This window comes from Podarcis bocagei, assembly GCF_964188305.1.
Source record: "Podarcis bocagei genome assembly, chromosome: 3".
NCBI classification, from domain to species: domain Eukaryota; kingdom Metazoa; phylum Chordata; class Lepidosauria; order Squamata; family Lacertidae; genus Podarcis; species Podarcis bocagei.
In genome coordinates this window covers 90373733-90396671 of record NC_138127.1, presented here as the reverse complement: position 1 = coordinate 90396671, position 22939 = coordinate 90373733, and the positions used below count along the sequence as shown (strand labels likewise).

The window sequence follows — 22939 nt, the reverse complement described above, 5'->3', positions numbered from 1 at the left end:
TGGGAAAGGGAGCTAATGTAACAGTTGAAGAAGAAGAAGAGTTTGGATTTGATATCCTGCCTTTCACTCCCTTTAAGGAGTCTCAAAGTGGCTAACATTCTCCTTTCCCTTCCTCCCCCACAACAAACACTCTGTGAGGTGAGTGAGGCTGAGAGACTTCAAAGAAGTGCAACTGGCCCAAGGTCACCCAGCAGCTGCATGTGGAAGAGCAGAGACGCGAACCCGGTTCCCCAGATTACGAGACTACTGCTCTTAACCACTACACCACACTGGCTCTCAGCTTGGCAAACAGCTCCTACAACATACATAGGTTAATAATAATAATACTAATAATAATTTATTATTTGTACCCTGCCCATCTGGCTGGGTTTCCCCAGCCACTCTGGGCGGCGCCCAATCGAATATTAAAAACAGAATACAGCATTAAACATTAAAAACTTCCCTAAACAGGGCTGCCTTCAGATGTCTTTTAAAAGTAGGATAGTTGCTTATTTCCTTGACATCTGGTGGGAGGTCGTTTTACAGGGTGGGTGCCACTACCAAGAAGGCCCTTTGCCTGGTTTCCTGTAACCTCACTTCTTGCAGGGAGGGAACCGCCAGAAGGCCCTTGGAGCTGGACCTCAGTGTCTGGACTGGACGATGGGGTGGAGATGCTCTTTCAGGTATACAGGACCAAGGCTGCTTAGGGCTTTAAAGGTCAGCACGAACACTTTGAATTGTGCTCGGAAATGTACTGGGAGCCAATCAAGGTCTCTCAGGACCGGTCTTATATGGTCCCAGTGGCCACTCCCAGTCACCAGTCTAGCTGCTTAGATGAATGTTTGCATACATAGATTTTGGTGACAGGGCAAGCTGTGATTTACAGATTACGAACTCATTTTCTAAACCATCCTGCTTTGATGGAAAATCTGTCTCATGTGTTCCCACTCTTCTATTTCCTTAAGTCTAGAAAGTCCAGCTCTCCATTCATATCAAGGAGGACCCTTAAGCTGTTAGCAAGTGTTTTGCACAGACGCCTATGACTGAGTACACTGATTGTTCTCCATCACTAGAGATGGAGAAGAAATTCAATTGTGTTTGCATTTAAAGGTGAACCTACCTAATTTTCTGAAACAATGTGTTGACGCAGCCATCCTGTGAAATTCAAACTTTTCCAAATTTTGCAATATAATTCTCCAGCCAAGTAATGGATACAAAAATGCATGTGACAGGATAAGGTATGCCTTAAAATGTGTATATTCATGAAAATACCATCTTCATCATTAATACCCAAATATTATACACATGTATATTATTATACAAATATGGACTATGTTGGGGAACACTGCGTGTAAATTTAAGGCTTGCTGAGGCTCACTCCCATCGCACTAAATCGTGGTTTAGAATGATAAAAGGTCTACTGAGTCAATTGCATTACACTGCTGCAAGGACTCTCACACTGTTTGTGGGTTTCACTTTCCCGGCTTTCCATTGGTTGTGTATTGACACTGCCCTCTTTCTGATGATGATAATCAATGTTTCATTGCCTTTTCTACAAGCAAGACAAAGCAAGCACCTTGAAAAAAGAATTGTAATTTTATGTTGTGAACCATCCTGAGACCTGCAGATGGCAGTATATGAATATAATAATAATAATAATAATAATAATAATAATAATAATAATAATAATAATAATAATAATAATACTGTGTTACTTTGAATTAAATCATTCAGTTTTATTCAATGATATGATTCCTGAAAGGAGGAATGCAGTAGACTTACTTTAAAAAAAAATATTGCATCATGATGGTCAGATTCTCAACACAGGAAATGCAGCTCTAGGAGAAGAATTCAGGGACAGCCATGCTGAACTAACATAAGTAAGAATCTAGTGCATGTTAATTACTGGAAATCAGCAACCTCCGTTGACATCAGTGTAAGGAAATGAACTCTGAATTCGTAGAAAATGTAGCACAAACACAAAAGAGAAAGTACAACTTGTAAATAGAATATGCTATCTATGGGTTTTTCGGGGGGTAAAAGACAGCTTTGGCTGAATATTGGAATGTTTATTTTGAATGATTGCCCAACTATTAGCTAGGCTACCTGCTGACGAGGGTGTGTTGGTGGCTATGTAACTGCAGTGATGTCCTTAGTTCAAAGGTGCAGAGACCTGAACTGCAAAGAGTTGCTGAAAGCTTCAAGGTTCAAACTGTTCAGAAAAACAGAACTTCCACTTGGTGAGGGGGGATTTTAATTTTTATTATGACCAGGGCATTGCAGTTTGCAGTGCTCTGAGGACACATACAAACATTACTGGAGTGATCTGAGAAGAAGTCATGATGACATAGCTCCCATAACTGGTTCTGTGAAAAGGTCCTGAGATTCAACCCATGATGTACATTATTTAGAAGGGGAGAAGTTCCCCCTATAATTGTAGCACTGCACAATCTGCAGCAGACTCAACTGCTATGGACACATTGAAGATATCTAAAGTGTAAGCAACACACCTGCATCTCTAAACACCTGTCTAGGAATCCTGATCAATCCAGGGTTGTACAATGAATAGGAACATAGGAAGCTAACTTATATCACACATATGGGAAACGTATAGCTGCCCAGTTGTTACTGAACTGCAACTCCCACCATCCCTGGCCATTAGTATGCTTGCTAGGGCTGATGGGAGTTGTAGTTCAGCAACATCTGGAGGGCCAAATGTTCCCTGAAACTTCTATATTAGCCCAGACTACTTGGCCATCTAACCTGGTATTTTCTCCTTTGACAGGCAACAGATCTACAGTCTTTTTAACTGGAGGTGTCGGAAATTGAAATTGGGACCTTTGGCGCCCAAAATGTGCACTCTACCACTGAGCTATGCCCCTGCCCAAAATTAATGAAGTTGCTTTGTACCAAGTCAGACCACAAGATCTATCTAATACAATAATGTCTGCCTTGATTGCCAACATAACGCCAGGGTTTCATGCAGGCGTCTTCCCTTCCCTTACTTCCCTTTCAGCATTAATCATGGTTAGTATAATGTTTGCATTGAGGTTACATTAAGCATAGTTAGAATCAAACTAAATTTCAAAACCAGGGCTGGAAACTGGTTACCAAAAGTTAAATATAACCCTTGCTAAAGCATGGCTAAACTTCATTGATATTTTTTCAATAATTTAATTTCCTGCTCCAAGGGGCCAATTGATTTTTAGGGAGAGAAGCAGCAGGCTGTTTGCATATCTCTAGAAAGGAAGTGTAAATTTGGAGGGGAAGCGGGAGGAGAATGAAGGAATCAATGTGGCACTTCCAATCTGCTAACCATCAACAGACTGCAGAACAATGAGTGAAAAGCAACAAATCCTATATAACAAAATGATAGCCATGCCTATGCCATTCAAATCTTACATGTTTGCTGCAGGGACACACCACACTGTCCTGATGTGATCATGAGGAGGTCTTCTATGTCTACCAGATCAACGTTTCATGCACCTAAGATTGAACTTGGCCCTCAGATGTCAAGAACAGAAAGGTCCTATACTCTGATGTCCTATTTTTCAGAGAAATGAGGTCATTTTAGGTCTGAATGTTCTCAGAGTGTATTTTTTTTTAACCAAACCCAGTTCTTAAATTAGATTTTTCAAACTGAAATCCTCTTTCTCCTTGTTTGATATTTCCCATGTGCCTGGACTGGACTGCAATATGTTTTTCCTGCAGTGAATTCAGACCATGGGATGTTCCAACAAGTTTAGAAGGAGTTATATAACTCTCCTCTGTCTTCTAGGAGATTTAAAATTAGAATTAAAATATGATGGCAGAGGTCCTAGAACAGATTGAGGCTGACCTCTTGTGATGAAAAAAAAAGCAAGGTCTTGAAAAGTATATGTCCTGAGTTAGGGTTTGGGGTGCTGCTGGTTCGTCTTTTAAGTACACACTGTTAATTGGGTTTATGCCAATTTCACTGCCTTATCTTTACCCAAAGAATCCAAGTTAACTGCTTTGGTTTGCTGTGGAGATTTCTTTTCAGTTAGAGATCTCTGCCCAACTTTCACAAAGTACCTGAGGGCAAGAGAAAAGCTGTTTAATGAGTTTAATCCTTTAGTGTTTGTAAACCTCATGATAAATAGAAGCTAAAATTTTAGTGCAGTTCTAAACTTGTTGAAAACTAAAGTTTACCCAGAGTAATGCACACACCTATGCTCTATTAATTTCAGTGAGTCTACTCTTTGAGTACCCATAAGGAGGGTACAGGTTCCCTGCTCCTGTTCTGGAGGTTCCTCCTAGTAAGCACTCTTTAGTCTTTTGAATTTCATTTTTGGAAATGACTATAGTTTCTTCACTTTTGAATTTCATTTTTGGAAATGACTATAGTTTCTTCACTTGAAGGTAGTGAATGTCTGAACCAGGCCAGAAAGAGAGGGGAAGTCCTGAAGAAGATGTCTTTAGGCAGCCATGCTCTGGATATGATGTAAAAGCAAAAAGAATCATGCTTGCTATATGTGGGCGGAGGCAAAGGAAAACGTCTTCTCTCAAGATCAAATGGAAATTTCTCTTTTGCGTGTCAAGATCCCCAGGAGCTTCCCAATAATAAAGACACAATTGACACGGAATTTAGTTTTAGGTTATTGGCATAATTTTGGCCACAACTTTATTGACTACAGATAGTGAATGGTTTGTTTAGGCATTGGTTCCCGACTAGCTGCACCTCACCTCAGCAGGACAGCACTGACGACTAGGCCCCACCATATTGTCAGTACAGGTAAACACTGTGGGGGAGCACTGGTACGGTCACGTGACTCAAGCTCACCCCAAAATGCTCCTAGGGACTCTTGCGTGGCCCTAGCCCGCAAAAGGGGTTGACAAAAGCACGGTGAGTCCCTGGATTCCTTTAACGGAATACCTGTTGCGCATTGGAGGGACCAGGTTTTCTGACCTCCCCTCCAGACCACCTTGAACCAATGCCTAACCACCAAACCTTACAAAGTTGTGACAATTTGCTATGCAGCAGACAAAACCCAAGTGACACCAGCCAATCAGCCAATAGGGGAAATTCCTACCGGGCCCCGGGCCCAACAACAGACGACCCATGACGGCATAGCAAGGTCATAGCAAGACCCTAAATACAGTATAGGGAGGGTGGGTGGGTGATCCGGTGCACGAAGTGAAAAAAGGAAGCTCTACGCAAGGTGCAGCTATATATATAAAGGTCCCTCAGTTAATACACAAAAAATCCCACTGGCCAGATCTGCCCAGCAACCGAGGGACCACCGATCAGGTTGTTGTGGCTATCCAATCGCTCCCACCCACAAAACAATGAGGTCAGTCCTGATAATCTCACCGCAACACATGTCCTCTGTGAGGAAGACCCGATGAAACAGCCATTCAGAACTCATTCTCATAAGGTTTTACTTCTAGCATTTAGAAGCCAGAGTAATTTTGGATTGGTTGGGAAGGGGTGACCAGGAATGGGTGGGGAGTTGGGAGAGCCAGTGTGGTGTAGTGGTTAAGAGCGGTAGTCTCGTAATCTGGTGAACCGGGTTCGCGTCTCCGCTCCTCCACATGCAGCTGCTGGGTGACCTTGGGCTAGTCACACTTCTCTGAAGTCTCTCAGCCCCACTCACCTCACAGAGTGTTTGTTGTGGGGGAGGAAGGGAAAAGGAGATTGTTAGCCGCTTTGAGACTCCTTAAAGGGAGTGAAAGGCGGGATATCAAATCCAAACTCTTCTTCTTCTTTGTCTTTTAACATTTTATTTGTGTCACACAGTCTCAATGGAAACGCTCCTACTTCCCTACTTCCCAAAGCTGGCTGCTCTTGTTGGTAGGGAAGCAGCCACTGAAAACCATTGACGTGTGCAATTTTCTTCATGATTCGTGCAGGAGATCAAGGCTTCAGGATTCCCCTCACTATAGCCAAGATTCTGACTGAAGCAGACTCCTCATATGGAGGTGTTCTAAGCATGTACTTCACTATGTGCATACAGCCTATTGGCGCATGGCCTAAATGCACAATTGCAGCAAAGATGGCGGCTGAAATTGTAAGGCCTGGTGGCCCTCCTCACATGAGTGTTTGTGAACTCTCAAGGAGTGTAGGTAGCAAGTTCTAATTTGTTGCTGAAGAGTTCCCCGTTAAGAACAGAATAACAATAATAGATTTTCCTATGAACATGGAATCTTCTCCCTTCCTTTCCCTGCACTAGTACTGGGAATATACAAATATACAGCAGTGGCTGAGGCCTTAATATGGTTGCAGCATTTTCTCATTCTTGTTTCACAGCAACCCTTTCAATACACAGAGGTAGCAGAAGGCTGTATCACTCTATCTAAGTAGCTCGTCCACTTCTCCTCCCCAAAACAGAGTGCTACGGCTGCAATCCTTAAGTCAGCAACACAACAGATTTATATTAAACAGAGCTGTCTATAAAGATGCGGCCTGTCCATGCTCAGATAGTTTATGGTGCAACTGGAGCAAAAACTGACAAAAGGAAAAGCCCCAAGAAAGGGGTGCTTTAGAGCACACGGAGAATTGTGCGGGAGGAGAGGGTCAACCAGAAAGGAAACCAAAGATAAGCGCAATATATATTTGACATGAAATAGGCCTCTGTGTATTTTCTGAGGAATCATTATATCTGAGAGGAGCCATGACTGCTTTGCCTATATAAACAAAAGTTCCGCAGAGCAGCTAACCAGTTCATAAATTAGCCATTGCAGCTACACACAAGACATGCCTAGATCAGTCTATCTGCTCTCACACATGGAGATCTTAAAGCAGGTGGTGTTAAAACTCTGCTGAGAATACTGGTTGGGATTCCCTATATCCCAAGAGCCTGGAACATTCGCTATAAACCCTTAAAGCTCTGTGGCAGAAGCAAGGAGGGAAGATGGAAAAGATAATCCATAAACTTCATGTCTGCTCAGAATTTACCATAGCTATCGGCTACCTCCAAGATAAAGAGGCAGTGTGTCTCTGAAAAGCAATTCCCAAGGCCGTTGCACATGTCCCACTTACGTGAGCATCTCATATGGTCTGATCCACAGTGCTCTTCCCATTATGAGTGCCGCACCCCATAGTCGCCTTTGACTGGATTTGACTTTTTAACGCCACTTGCCTTTCGTGTTACTTTAAATAACAAAAACAGAACCGGCAAATCCTTGCGTATCCCTCGACTCCTCCAAGCAGATGCTTCCATACTTGCCCCCAAGAATGTAAACAAGCTGAGAAGCGCAGCAAGGCTAATGGATAAAACATGGGCTTTCTTTGGGCCAGACCAGCAACAGCTCCAATTTGCTATTGTGCTTGTAGGCGGGGGCCCAGTTAACTAGGCACATCTGCAAAGCCAGTGTGCGCTGCTCCATTATGGCACAAGGGGGGACTGCCCCACCAACCTCAGCCTGCCCTCAGCCAGTCTCCCACCTCCCTATATATCTACTTGCAACCGGTCCAGAGGGTGGAACCGGCTTCACTCCTTCTTGACCTCAGTGTTGCCTTTGAGGAACTCAGCAGAGAGAAGAAAGGGCACACAAATTGAATGCATTGGATCTGCCTGAATTCAGTCCTGGTTCTGCCTAATACTGGCTCTGGCTTCCCACAATGTTTGCGCTCCCAGCCTTCCATTCTACCAATGGGCACCAGCCACCACTGTGTAATGCGCATCAGTGACCCATGTATACAGCTTCTACTGGTGTGATGTCCATAGAGCACCCAGATATGCACACTGCCTGGTCTGCCCTCTTCCCCCTAAGCTAGCCTGCTGCCCTCAGGAGTGATGGCCAGGCTCCGCTGACAAAACCACCACCAATGTGGCAAATTTCTACACATAAGTATGCTTTACTAAGAACTGGGTGACTAAAGCTCCCGACCAACCAAACTAGCACTCAAAAACTCATTCTAGTGTGATTGTGAACATGCGGCCATGCACACACCCACCCTCGTTTTTTGTTGTACTGTTAATCCCAAGCAGTCGTTTGTGTGTGAACTGTAAAATTGTATTTGTTTGACTGTGCTCTAGTGGCTGATCTGAAATCTTAACCATAAAGATTGATTGCTTTGAACACCTATATCTTAAAAGAGTGCTGCGTACCTCAAAAGCTCATACACAGTCTTGTGGCTCAGCTGGTAGAGCGTGAGACTCTTAATCTCAGGGTGATGGGTTTGAGACCCACGTTGGGCAAAAGAATCATGCATTTTGGGGGGCTGGACTAGATGACCCTTGCGGTCCTTTTCAACTTTACTATTCTATGATTCTGTACCTGTTCTAATATAAGTTATTGCTTTATTTTGGAAGGGATGAGGTATCTGACAGCTCTGCAAAAACAAACAAAAACAGCTCGTACTCAATATAATTGATCATGCCAGTAAGTTAACTGTGATGTGTCATGTGTGTATGAATTCAACAATGCTTAGTTTGTTGAATTCTAGTCTGTTAATGTAGTTAATAATGTTTTGTAGATTTTTTTAGATGTTTTGTTAATAGTGTTTTATAGAATGTGGTGATTTGTTAATTATTCTATATGATTTATGTTGTATCTGTGATGTGCTATTAAGTTATTGATATTTATCGTTTGTGAGCTGCTTTGTGATTCATGTGAGTGAAAAGCAGCATAGAAATATAATAATATGGTTTCTTCTGTCCCTTAAGAAGACACTATAGGTGCATTAGGTATATGTCCCTGTGCAATAAATGGTCTTGCCAGATTGTGCACTGAGAGTTTCGCTGTAAGGATTATCACTGCAAATAAGACAGGCTGGCAAAAGAAAGGGGAATGCACTTGGATTTGAGGTTTCTTGCAAGCCTTTTTTGAAAAAACTGTATTATCATTGTAAATAGAGTTACAAGGGCAACGGAAAACAATACGCAGATATAGTGTTACTCACATGGTTGAGTTCCCCCATTAGCCTTGGGGATATATGGATTACACCACTGTGTTTTTTCCCCCTATATTTAACAATACGTTAACCTAAACAATAAGGATGGCAATTAATCTCCTTGGGCACATCACCAGAAACAATTCTTTTTCTGCTTTTCCCACAGATGGATCATTTCAGGCTGGGCGTTTTTGCAGAAATTGAGTGGTTTTGCTTAATGAAATCTTCCCAAGTTCAGATCCTTAAGTAAAGCTCAAGGCCAAAACTAGTTTAGAAATCTCATACAGACATCACTTGCCCATTCCTCCAGCCCTGTTCTGAGTAACTTATGAAACACATCCCAACCTCACAACACAACACTAAGTATTTAGCTGTAATACCAATGAATAAATCTCTGTCCCTTGCAAAGTGCAGGAGTGGGAATTGACACTCATGGTTAAACAAAACAAAACAAAACAAAACACTCCAGGGCAGACACAGGCTGATTGCAAAGACAAATGGGGTCGTTTCACCTGAGTCCCAAAGCTGTAAGTGTAAATGTAATGTTAGACGGTGCAACGAGACAGCGTTAATCAAATTGCCAAGACTGCCATCTCTACACCCAGATCTGCTTTGCCAACACCAACACTTGCTGCTTCTGGCACTTGGAAAAGGTGCCATGATGGTATATCTTAGTAGTTAAGAGCAGAAGCTAAGATCTGCAAGTGGCCCTGGTTCAAATCTGATGTGGGTTCCATATGTGCCTGATGGCCTACCACAAGGCTGGGATTCACAAATGGGTAAAGGTAAAGGTACCCCTGACCGTTAGGTCCAGTCGCGGACAACTCTGGGGTCGCGCGCTCATCTTGCTCTATAGGGAGCTGCTGTTTGACTTACGCCACTTCTGGCAAACCAGAGCAGTGCACAGAAACGCCGTTTACCTTCCCACCGGAGCGGTACCTATTTATCTACTTGCACTTTGATGGGTTTTCAAACTGCTAGGTGGGCAGGAGCTGGGACCAATCATTGGGAGCTCACCCCGTCATGGGGATTCGAACCGCTGACCTTCTGATCGGCAAGCCCTAGCCTCTGCAGTTTAGACCACAGCGCCACCAGCGTCACAAATGGATACATGTGTGCAAAAGTAAACTGTGGTTTTAAAAAAAAATACATCCAGTGCAGCAGTGAATGGAGGGAAGGCCTTTTTGGTTGTGACCTCCTGCCCATGCAATGCTCTCCTCTGATTGACTTATCTGGCGCTCTCTTTTCAGCACCACACAAATATATTGTTTATTATTCTCTCAGGCTTTTAGATCATAAGAAAACCTCTTAAGCCAGGGTGGTCAGAAGGTAGACTGGCATTGACAGGGAGACCTTTGGGTGATTTGTAGTACATAAGCAAAGATTCCTCACCCCCAGCTGTTCAACAGTAGCAACAAGAACTCCTGTTCCTCCTCTAAATTACATCACTGAAATGAAGGAAGTTTGGCATAAATAGGAGCAGATTTAAATGGGGAAGGGCTGCGAGCTCAGCTCAGTTCTGGTTCTCAAAACAACCCCCCCCCCCCTTTCAGCAGTGCTCAGAGGCATACAACTAAGCAGTTACGCTAACTCAAGAAGTTTTAACTTCCACATCCTCTCCTCTTCCCTCATGTGCCACATAAATTTACTCCAGAAGGTTGGGGGACAGACTTAGGGATTTCACAGAGGGGCACACAGGGAAAGGAAAGCGTGGAGCAGCTAAAACTCCTTGCACTAGCACAGGGGTCTGCAACCTTTAAGACAAAAAGAGCCACTTGGACCCGTTTCCAAAGGAAAACAACAACTGGGAGCCACAAAACAAGCCAAATGTAAATAACCACACATTCTTCCCCTTCCCCCATTCTCTCTCTTTTCCCTGAGTCTATTTCAGATAGCAAAGAGGGGTATGGTACCTCTCATATCCATTTTTTGCAAAGCACCATGTGCATAGAGGGCATTATACAAATTAATACATAGAAAAGTGTCTGTCCCTCCCTGCAGTTCAACTCCCTCTCTTTTTACTAACAGCACATATCCATTCCTTCTGCTGGTGCAACTTTCTCATCATTTCTACATAGCAGCATTTATAAACCAGTGCCAGAGAAACTGGGTGAAAGGAAGGTGAGAGGGAAGAGATATGAATATTTATGTGTGTATATGTATACATACATACACCTACACAATTACAGGTTTGAAGCCAACTTAAAATGAAAAGAGTTGGTAAGCAAAGGAATCTGTGGTGCTTTCCATGGGATCAGGGGACATGTCAGCTAATACTCTTCCCTTTCTTCTTCATTTGCTTGTCTCTGCAGCAAATCTCGAGGGGGAAGGGAGAAGGGCAGGAACTGCATAGGCACCAGAGAACCGGGGAAATCCCGCATGCAAGATTTTGGTGCCTAACAGGCCCCCCTCCCTCTGCAATTGCTCTCGTGCTCCCCGCCTCTCCTGCTGGCTACCTCTGGACCCCCTCCTCGTCACTGACGTAATTCATCCCTTCCTCCCTGACAGGGAGGGCGGGCCCATTTTGTGGTTCACCTCAGGTGCTCTCCCTCAACTCGGCGGCCACTCAGAAGCAAGGCACGGAAAAGGATCCCGAAGCACCGCCGCCACCCCTCACACACACAAAAAAAACCCCCGCCCCGCCATTTCCCTCGAGCGCGCTCTCTCTCTCCCTCGTCTCAGGTGCCTCGCGCGCGGGGCTGAGGAGAGCGTGGCCTGGGTGGACGGCTCTCGACGTCACGCGGCGCGGGGCCTGAGGGCGGGCGGGCTGCGTACGGCGAAAGGGAGCGCGCCTGCGTGTGGCCGGCAGTGGCAGTGGCAGCCGCGTCCACCTGAGGGGGGAACCGCCGCTGCGCCCTGGCGCGCCTTCCTGCCGCCGCCCTCCTCCTCTTCTTCCTCACTCCCTGCACCATAGGGAAGAGGCGTCCGGAGCCACGGCAAAGGTGTAAAAGAGCCACATGCGGCTCCGGAGCCGCGGGTTGCCGACCCCTGCACTAGCAGAACATGTGAAAAGGACTTAGGGGTCTTAGACCACAAGCTTTAAATAAATCCACAGTGCGATGCAGCAGCAAAAACAGAGGCTCATGCTCTTCTAGGCTGCATCAACAGACACTTCCTTTGTGCACAGAAGAAGGGAAGTCATAGTACTACTCTCTTGTGCCTTGGTCAAACTACACCTGGAATGATGTGTCAAGTTCTGGGTGCTGCAATTTAAGGATATTGACAAGCTGGAACATGCACAGAGCCACCAAGCCTTATGAGGAGCAGTTGAGGGAGTTGGTTGTGTTTAGCCTGGATAAGAGGAGATTGAGAGGAGATGAGATAGCCATCTTCAAGTATCTAAAGGGCTGTCACATGGAGGATGCAGCAAGCTTGTTTTCTCCTCCGGGGGTTAAGACTCAAACCAGTGGCTTCAAGTTATAAGAAAGGAGATTCCGACTAAACGTGAGGAAGAACATTCTAATGGTAAAATCTGTTTGAGAGTGGAATGGACTCCCTCAGAAGGTGGTGGACTCTCCTTCCTTGAAGGTTTTTTAAGCAGAGAATAGAGAGCCGTCTGACATACATGCTTTAGTTGAGATTCCTGCCCTGCATCTCTTCCAGTGCTACAATACTATGGAAATTGCCCCATGTTGTTTCATTTTAAATGCATGTCTTTTGCAATTGGTGGATCTCAGGGTTCAATTAAAATACAAAATTGATCCTGCAAACCTGAAGTCTCCAGGTCCACTCCTGTGTTACAACAAACATACATATCCATTTTTCTCCCTGTTTCACGATGCCTATATTCTACCTGTAGGATTCATGTCCTCCTTCCCATCAGCGGCTGGTTGGCCACTGTGGGAAACAGGATGCTGGCCTTTGGTCCAGCAATGCAATGCTCTTAGGAACATAGCAAGTGCAGTAAACTGAATCAGCCCATTCATCCATCTAGCTCAGTAATGTCTACACAGTCCTACCTGGAGATGCCAGAGATTGAACCTGGGACCTTCTCCGTGGAAAGCAGATGCTCTGCCATTGAGCTACAGCCCTTCCTACATACCAGACTGTAGCTCTAGACGAACCTCTAGGTCATAGTGTAATGTGATGGCCAGGCCTAAAGGGCAAAGACCCTACCTTGTTCCATGTGCCCAAAAGGGAGCCCTCATAGCTGTGCTTATACTAAGCGATGCAAAGTGTAAGAAAGCCATATATTGCAGGCTGAAGCAGCATCTCTCTCTTATTGCTTAGGTCTAGTTTATTTGCCTTAGTAGGTTTCCAGTTCAATGGATAATTATATAGATTTTTATTTTTGGTGAAATGTTCCCGTCTGGTCAGCCGGAGACATTGACAATTCTCCACAAAAAAACTTAGCCCCCGTTCTGTAAGGTCTCCACCTTAGGAGCTTAAGCCTAGAGAACGGCACTGGTAGAAAAGAAGAGCAGGAATCATATCCTTAATCCTACACTATAATCACAAAGAAAGGGTTTTGTTCAGGACTTAGCCTAAATGGTGATCAAATGACCGGTCTGGTGAAATCTGTGCAATTTGCAATGGATTGCATCGTCAAGGGGTTACCTTTCATAGATTGTTTTCAAACAAGGAAGGTTGGCAATAGAACAAAGTTACTACTTAGCAGTGGTGGTGGAAGTAAAAGTTCAATGTCCCAAACTATTTCAGTGGAAACTTTGGGTCTGAACCGATTGTATGAAGAAGCTGGATTGGGGTGTGTGTGTGTCTTGTTTTTGTTTGTTACTATGGTAGGTATCTTTGTGTTTTTATACTGTAAACCAACCTGTGATGAAGGGTGGAATAGAAAGTTGACAAACAAATGACCAAACCAAACCAATGGTAAGTGAATGCAGGGTTTGGAGCACAGAAATAGGTAGATAACTTAACAATTCTTTGCATATTATTATTATTATTATATCTATTGCAAGGGGTGCTGAAGAAAGGTAGGGAGAAGAGACATTCAACTCTGACACTCCCAGTCTCAGGAGTATCAATCACCTGTATAATTCCTTAATTTATAATGGATAACATATCCTCACACCAGGATTCACTCAGAGTCAAACACATTATAACAGCAAGTTAGATGTGGTAAAGGTAAAGGTAAAGGGACCCCTGACCATTAGGTCCAGTTGTGACCGACTCTGGGGTTGTGGCGCTCATCTCGCTTTATTGGCCGAGGGAGCCGGCATACAGCTTCCGGGTCATGGGGCCAGCATGACGAAGCCACTTCTGGCAAACCAGAGCAGCGCACGGAAATGCTGTTTACCTTCCCGCCGAAGCAGTACCTAGAATCATAGAGTTGGAAGAGACCACAAGGGCCATCGAGACCACAAGGTACTCCATCGAGTACCTATTTATCTACTTGCACTTTGACGTGCTTTCAAACTGCTAGGCTGGCAGGAGCAGGGACCGAGCAACGGGAGCTCACCCTGTTGTGGGGATTCGAACTGCCAATCTTCTGATCGGCAAGTCCTAGGCTCTATGGTTTAAGCCACAGCACCACCCGCATCCCTATGTTAGATGTGGTATGTGCAATCAAATCTGTTTTCTTTAAAAACAACAACACAGTTATCATCCCCTTCCCTCATTCAATGATTGATCTGATGAGCAGGGTGGAATTATTTTGCATTCTAGTTAGGAGGCTAGGCTCCACCCACTCCAGCACTGTGCCTACATTAAACCGGTTTTGTTTTTACTTCTGCTGCTGCCGAGAGTAAGGGGAGGGATAAAAATTACTTGGGGAGTCAGGCCAGGCCTCCCAAATCAGGGACCATTTAGAGCAGCCCCACTTGGACATAGGACTTACTTTTATGTATTGCATCAACATCAGTCTAGCTTCAAAAGAACCTACAGAGAATGAGCTCAGATTGCTCATTGACATCTTGAGCTCTCCACCACTCTGCCTTAATGATCAGATGCCTATGATGGCTGTGTATTTTCCGGGGAGAGTATATCCAGTTAACACTGCTGAGGGGCCGCTGAGAACAATGGAGCTTCAGTGAGCTAACAGGGCTTTAATAATTTTCCAAGGACAGCTCGGAATGACAGTGCAGCATATCAGCAAGTTTCCCTCTCACTCTCTCAAAATCAGGTCAGCAATCTGGACACAACGGGGGCTTCTGTCTGCAGGACAATAGGAACGTTCAACATTTACTCAACTTTGCCATACTGCTTAGGAAAGTTCCCAAACTCCTGAGCTACCACAACTTCATCTGCAGGGCTGTTCTGTTTGCTTCTGAAATGCACAAACTCATAAAAGTTCACAGTGCGGTGGTCCAATGTCTTTCTTCCTTTAATTATTACAGGCAGGCAGGCAGGCTTTTTTATTTTTTAGAAAGCCAATTCATCGAGCTCCCAGCCATGACACCCATACTTCCAGAAATTAGGCCAACACAGACAGCAAAAAGAAGCCCATGAACCCTAACCCAAAACTGTTTTGACAAGCTACCTAAAAATATACAGGGAGGCAGCCTGTTCCACATCCAGGGCCGGCGCAGCCATGAGGCAAGGTGAGATGACAGCCTCAAGTGGCAGGATCCACAGCGGCGGAAGATTACTTACTGCAATGTGCTCTACGTGGGGCTACCTTTGAAGGTGACTCAGAAACTGCAATTAATCCAGAATGCGGCAGCTAGACTGGTGACTGGGAGTGGCCGTCGAGACCATATAACACCGGTCCTGAAAGACCTACATTGGCTCCCAGTACGTTTCCGAGCACAATTCAAAGTGCTGGTGCTGACCTATAAAGCCCTAAACAGCCTTGGTCCTGTATACCTGAAGGAGCGTCTCCACCCCCATCATTCTGCCCGGACACTGAGGTCCAGCGCCAAGGGCCTTCTGGCGGTTCCCCTCACTGCGAGAAGTGAGGTTACAGGGAACCAGGCAGAGGGCCTTCTCGGTAGTGGCGCCTGCCCTGTGGAACGCCCTCCCAGCAGATGTCAAGGCAATAAACAACTATTTTACTTTTTAAAGACAACTGAAGGTGGCCCTGTTTAGGGAAGTTTTTAATGTCTGACACTGTATTGTTTTTAATATTCGGTTGGAAGCTGCCCAGAGTGGCTGGGGAAACCCAGCCAGATGGGCGGGGTATAAGTAATAAATTATTATTATATTATTATTATTCCACCTCACAGAAATGCATTGCTGCTGCCATGGTGGCAGTGATGTGCTCCCTGGAGGCTGAATTTGCTACCTGCTTGGCAGGCTCCACCCCCCCCCCCCGCATGCCACCTCTAGAGTGGCCTTATGATGAACAAGAGGTGCTGCTGGTTTCCTCCTCCCACCACCGCACACCCAGGGAGGAAATAGTAGGGGCTGCCCTCTTAGATCTCCTGGGCTCTGCACCTGCCTTAACAAAGAGAAAAGTGCGACAGAGGAGAATATTTCTATAGCAATCTGAAATCTGAAATTTAGTACACATCAAAGCGCCCCTGATCACTAGAAAAATTTGAACGGGAGGATTACAGTGGTACCTCGGGTTAAGTACTTAATTCGTTCTGGAGGTCCATTCTTAACCTGAAACTGTTCTTAACCTGAAGCACCACTTTAGCTAATGGGGCCTCCCGCTGCTGCCGCCACGCTGCTGCCACGCAATTTCTGTTCTCATCCTGAAGCAAAGTTCTTCACCTGAAGCACTATTTCTGGGTTAGCGGAGTCTGTAACCTAAAGCATAGGTAACCTGAAGCGTATGTAACCCGAGGTACCACTGTATTATTTTTTACACGTAAGTCAAAACTCAGAACACAATGTTTATCTCCAGCACACAGCAAGCAAAACCAAACACTAGACATACTGTTGTGCTCTTGAATTTCCTCTGCGAATTAGCCTTGGGTGAATTTCCAGTAGCAAGAAGAAATGCTAGTTGAAATTACTAGTTTTATAAGGATTATAGTGGCACCAGCATGTCATGCATTGCATGCACTGAGTGAAAGATGCACGGCTCCTCATTGCCATGCATCATTCAGTATTTTATCATATTTTGTAAATTAGGAAAAGTTTGGTGGGTATATTTAAATCAAAGTGTATTTGCGGGTCTAATTAGATATCTCATGAAAAAACCACACCAAAAAACACTTTCATACCAACATCTGGCAATCACAAATGGCCTCCACTGGGGTGCAGAATATGAAATATGACCCTCGCAAACTTCTAACGTGACACGCAGCAGTAATATTGGACAATGTAAATGCACCTTAAGTAGATTACACTCCTCCAGCAGAATCTGCACAACAGGTTTAGCTGCTTAGCAACCCACACAGAAGACGATCAGCTAAAATGAATTACAAACCATTGATTAGGCCCAGACAAATATAAGACTGACCAGCCACAGTCAGGTTAATTGGCACTCTAAATCACAAATGACACGTTTTGCCCCTCAAGCCACTATTATGAGAGAAATTTAGACTGCTGTCCCCAAATCAGTCACTGGAAAGTTGCCAGGGCATATTTTGTCAATGGGATCTGCAAATTATAACTCCAGAGACATTTCTTCTTCTTCTTTTGCTCAATAAAAGCAAGGGAAATTAAATAACTCTTTTATCGCGATTGTGGAAGAGACTGATGCACATATTTGTCTTTCTTTTTTTTATATAGAAAAAAAGAGCCTGCCAAGTTTGCAGTATGAAATGGTACCTACATGGTGTGGCCCTACTAAGGCATCAGCACACAGGCCAGATGATGGGGCCCCCAGCGTCCTGGCTAAGTCCACAAGCACTGGATCTGCCTTAGGCGCCCAGCAAGTCAGCAGGGAGCTATAAGTTGCCGTTTAACATTTCCCAGAATGCCTCAGAGCATCCCGTTCTAGGGATGGATGGCGCTGTGGGTTAAACCACAGAGGCTAGGACTTGCCGATCAGAAGGTTGGTGGTTCGAATCCCCATGACGGGGTGAGCTCCCGTCGCTTGGTCCCTGCTCCTGCCCACCTAGCAGTTCGAAAGGACGTCAAAGTGCAAATAGATAAATAGGTACCACTCCGGCCAATAAAGCGAGATGAGTGCCGCAACCCCAGAGTCGGTCACAACTGAACCTAATGGTCAGGGGTCCCTTTACTTTTTTAGGGATGGACAACCCATGGGCCTCCAGACATTGTTGGACTCCAGCTTCCTTAAGTCCCCAGAGTGCATGGCCAATGATCAGGGATGCTGCTTCCTACCTGACAGACAATAAGATTTTAGGACTGCTGAAAGTGACTCAAGGGAGGTCAACACACACTTGTTCCTCTAGTCCCACTGTTGCCTCTATTCAAACAGGTTCAGCTGGTTTTCAGGAAAGCGCCTATAATGGATAGCGATTTTTTCTTCATATGAGCTTTAAACAAAAAGTGCGTATCTCTCCCTGGAAGCACGATGGCAAGGAGATGAGCACAAAATGTGCATCCTTAGACTTGTAGAAATGTAGAGCTGGAAGGTACCTTGAGGATCATCCAAGCCCCTGCAATGTAGGAAGACGCAGCTGCCCCACATGGGGATCGAACCTGCAACCTTGGTGTTATCAGCACCACGCTCTAACCAACGAAGCTACTCAGCAATTATTTCATTGGCTCTCCAAGCCAAAGTATCTCAAAGTGAGTTTCAAGTCCCAATCTGCAGAAAGAGGGCTAATACTGCACAATAATGCCTGCAGTAAAGATGTCTGAGAGTATGCACGTAAAGTCCTATAAACCCCGATAAAGCTCTATAAAAATATGAAGTTATGGTTGTTAATTCTACGTGGGGGATCTCGCCATTGCGAGGACAGATGAAACAAAGCTGTGGATTAAGTGGAGGTTTCAATGTTCTGATTAGGGTACCCCTTCACCCTCACAGCTTAGAAATGCAACTTCACTAAACTTAACCAAGCACTGGATTATTTGCATTCTTTTGTGACATTCTTTTGCCTGCAATCCAGAAGACGGATTTCATACTAGAAATCCTAAATGGGAAGCCTACATTGGAAAAGAAAGAAAAAGAATTGCATTGGTTGGTTTTCAATGCTAACAGGACGCAGAAAGAACTCATTTTACAGGAGCTGATTTGGTGAACGTTTAAAGGTTATCGATGGCATGTTTTCCATCTCAAGGAATATTTCTTGCAGCTGGCAGCATGAGAGCTGATGTTGGTAGTTACAAGAAACTTCTCTTTCTTAAGTCTGCAACTGTGACATTGACTTCAACTGTTGAATTTGGTTTTACTTGTTTTACAAGTGTTCTGGTTTTCTCCTGTTGTTGTTTTTTTAAAGATGGTGCATGATGTTATTGTAACCTGCCCTGGTGTAGTGGTTAAGAGCAGTGGACTCGTAATCTGGTGAACCGGGTTCGCTTCCCCGCTCCTCCACATGCAGCTGCTGGGTGACCTTGGGCTAGTCACACTGAAGTCTCTCAGCCTCATTCACCTCACAGAGTGTTTGTTGTGGGGAAGGAAGGGAAAGGAGATTGTTAGCTGCTTTGAGACTCCTTAAAGGAAGTGAAAGGCGTGATATCCAAACTCTTCAGCCCTGGGACCTTGTAGTGAAGGGTGTGGGGTGAGAAATCTTATAAACAAGCTAAGAGCTGCTATAACTTATGTCAAGGCATACATAATACCTGCAAATATGCACTTTGCCACTGAGAGACATCTAATCTGTATTGGTATTGGAATTGTTATCACATGTGAAATTGTTTCAGGTTATTTTTACATATGGAGTTCTTTTTCATTGTTGATGCTTTTACTGTGAAATTGCTTTGAGGTATTTTATGGGAAGAGACTCATAAATGGGTTCAAATAAATAAGCAAATGTGTGCTATGTAAAAGCAGCAAGATCTGCTTGTGTTTGTCTTTTTGAATAGTTTAAAAGAGAATTCAAAATCGATTACAATGCAGCTCCTACTGCATGTATGAAGTTATGTAACCACCTCATTTCCTTTAGAGAGACAGAACCAAAGTAATTGGGGGTTTTTTTTGGGGGGGGGAGTTGGTTTCCCCCTTTCTTTCTGTATCTTCAGTGCCACCTTCTGGCACTTTAAAGGCAACACAGGACATATATTTTAAAAGTCCTTTTAAAAAACCAACACTGCTCATTACAATGGAGGTTGCACAAGAGAATTGGTTGGTGGACTTTAAAATCGTTGACTTTAAAAAAAATCATCTATTTGGCAAAGCAGCATTATAGTTTTTTGTTTTGGTTTTTAAAGCATGCTCAGCATACTATAAAATAAAGGAAACAAATCCCATTTAAATGTTCACATACAGAAAAGAGAGTACTGCATTCTACAAAAGACAACATCTTTGCACCAGTGACCAGAATGTTTGGAAGGAATGAATCAGTTCATCCACTGAATTCAAGCTATAAGAAAGGAGATTCCAACTAAAAATACAGAAGAATTTTCTGGTGGTAAGAGCTGTTCGACAGTGGAACGGATTCCATCAGAAAGTGGCGGACTCTCCTTCTTTGGAGGTTGGATGGCCATCTATCATGGATGCTTTAGTTGAGATTCCTGCCTTGCAGAGGGTTGCACAAGATAAGCCTCAGGGTCCCTTTCAACTCTACAATTCTGTGATGCTACAATTTTCTAACCCCCTGTACTTCCACATTTGCTCATTCATAAATCTGTTCTATCCCATTTGCACATTAATCTGTGATTTTCTTAACCTAAGTCTGCACAAGTATTCACAAGGAAAAATGCTATGAAGATACAGTGGTACCTCGGGTTAAGAACTTAATTCGTTCTGGAGGTCCGTTCTTAACCTGAAACTATTCTTAACCTGAGGTACCACTTTAGCTAATGGGGCCTCCTGCTGCCGCCATGTGATTTCTGTTCTCATCCTGAAGCAAAGTTCTTAACCTGAGGTACTATTTCTGGGTTAGCGGAGTCTGTAACCTGAAGCATTTGTAACCCGAGGTACCACTGTACTTCTGTAAAATGTATTTTGCCTCAAAACACAGATTATCCAATCCCCCAAGCATCCTACTGTAAGTTATTTCAAGAGAATATGCATTCCACCAAGACCGCATTCTCAAATAATTAGCCTCCCCTTCAAAGGTCTATCTCCAAAGGTAGCTAGGTTACAATTTCCTTCATCCCTGACCATTGGCCATGCTTACTGGGGCTGATGGGAGTTGGAGTCAAGCAAAGCATCCGCAAGGTTTCACATCACTGCTTTAAGTGAAGGAAATACCCAACTGCCCCTTGATAAATTTTACACGTTGAATTTCTCTTCCCAACCCCAGCAAAATAATAATAATAATAATAATAATAATAATAATAATAATAATAATAATAATAATAATAATATCATCATAATCCAATAAAACGTAGTCATGACTGTTACCATTAAATCACTGGGGCTTCAAGCAAGTCACAATTACTGTATTTACCAGTGCATAAGACTATATTTTTTCCTAAATATACATGGATAGCGCATAGTGCATTTTCTTAATTTAGAGTCCCAAAAAATAGGGGGGTGGGGTGTTATACACGGAAAAATACAGTAAATCTTATTTTGTTGTCCTTAATTGGATTTAGCAAAAGATATCTGGCTTGCCCCCAACATTTTAAATCTTCCTTCCTGTCATTTAAATGTAATATTATTTAAATATTTGAGAGCACACAGCTCTAGAGAAGGAAGAATCTGGATATTTCCACTCCATGTCACTTTCAAACGTTATTAGCCATAATTCCATCCTTTGTTTCACATCCCTCTCATATGCCATATTAGAGTACATATTTAAATCTGTTTGATTCTCTCAGAAATGTATATTTAAACATGTATTTTGATATATTTAAACTGCCAATAAATGCACTGCAACCTGAGAAATCCAATGGATAGCTGTTCCAAAGCGGCCATTACTCTGGTTGGTGTAGATCAGGTCATTTTGCAGAGAAATCCACAGAGATCAAATTCCTCACGCATCCCTATAAAAGCGCTTCTTAATCATCTTTCATCTGACATAAACAGGATCCAGTTGCTTCAATTTGTTTTCATATGCTGTTCAGTTTAAACTATTTTTTTTCCTCCCCTGAACAAAGCATCCCATTTTAAATGTATTGCCCTGTGAGCTGCAAACATACTATTCCAGGGTTCAGCAAACGTTTTCAGCAAGGGGCCGGTCCACTGTCCCTCAGACCTTGTGGGGGCCCAGACTATATTTTTTGGGGGGGGGAAATGAATGAATTCCTATGCCCTACAAATAACCCAGAGATGCATTTTAAATAAAAGCACACATTCTGCTCATGTAAAAACTCACTGATTCCTGGTCCATCCGCAGGCTGGATTGAGAAGGGCCTTAGTTTGCCTACCCATGTACTATTCTTTCTTTTATCTAACTGTCCACAGAATCACTTTGCTAGGTACAAATTCATTCTGTTGAAGCCAAGAAGGAGTTCTGGCTTACAGTGCTATGTATTTCAGCTGCACTTTTCATGTACTGACACACAGGCCAGATTCTGCGAAGATTTGGTTCCTCAAGTCTGGTGATAGATTTATAGAACCTACCTTGGTCTGGAAGCAGCAGTAGAGCTGCGTTAAGTAAGGATGCTTCCGTGCTAACGCCAGAATCCGTTTTTCTGTCATTGTACAGTCAACGTCATCATCTTGTAGGATGACATCTTTCTTTAAGACTTTCACGGCGTATACTTCATCTTTGCCTTTTAGCTCGGCTAGCATGACCTGCAACAAAGAGGCAACTGCACTTTAAACACGGCAAAGAGCAAGCAGTTCACATACTAAAGTAGCTAAAAAGAGAAATTAAATGGAAGTTTTGCACTAGTGGAAGCCAGCACAACAATTCCCATTAGCGCAATGGGAATCCCCACTCCCCACAAATCGGCTCTAGAGAGTTGGGGGAACTCCCAGAATATCGTGTGAGGAAAAGAGATGAGCGATCATTCCATTTGGCAAGGAAAGATGCTTCCGCTGACAAAATGATCTCTTTAGTGCCCACTAAATAAAACTCACTGAATGGAGAGGCACACACAGCAGACAATCTTGATGCAAAATGCCTTTTTCCACAGTATCTGAAAGACCACTTCCTTCCCTACAGACCTTCTCAAACATTAAGCTCAGCAGAGGGAACCATTTTGGTAGTTTCACCACCCTCAGAAGTTCAGGGGTTGCAACCCAGGAGAAGGCAATTTCTGTGGCTGCCCCTAAGTTTTGGA

At 43.9% G+C, this 22939-nt stretch overlaps 1 protein-coding gene across 1 annotated transcript in view; it reads right to left on the bottom strand.

Annotated features, from left to right (window-relative positions):
• PRKCE (protein kinase C epsilon) overlaps positions 1 to 22939 on the bottom strand; it is a 318307-nt gene that overhangs the window by 58558 nt on the left and 236810 nt on the right. The window contains exon 10 of the mRNA XM_081188544.1: positions 22275 to 22448. Coding sequence (XP_081044670.1) covers positions 22275 to 22448 — 174 coding nt within the window. The remainder of the gene's footprint in view (positions 1 to 22274; positions 22449 to 22939) is intronic.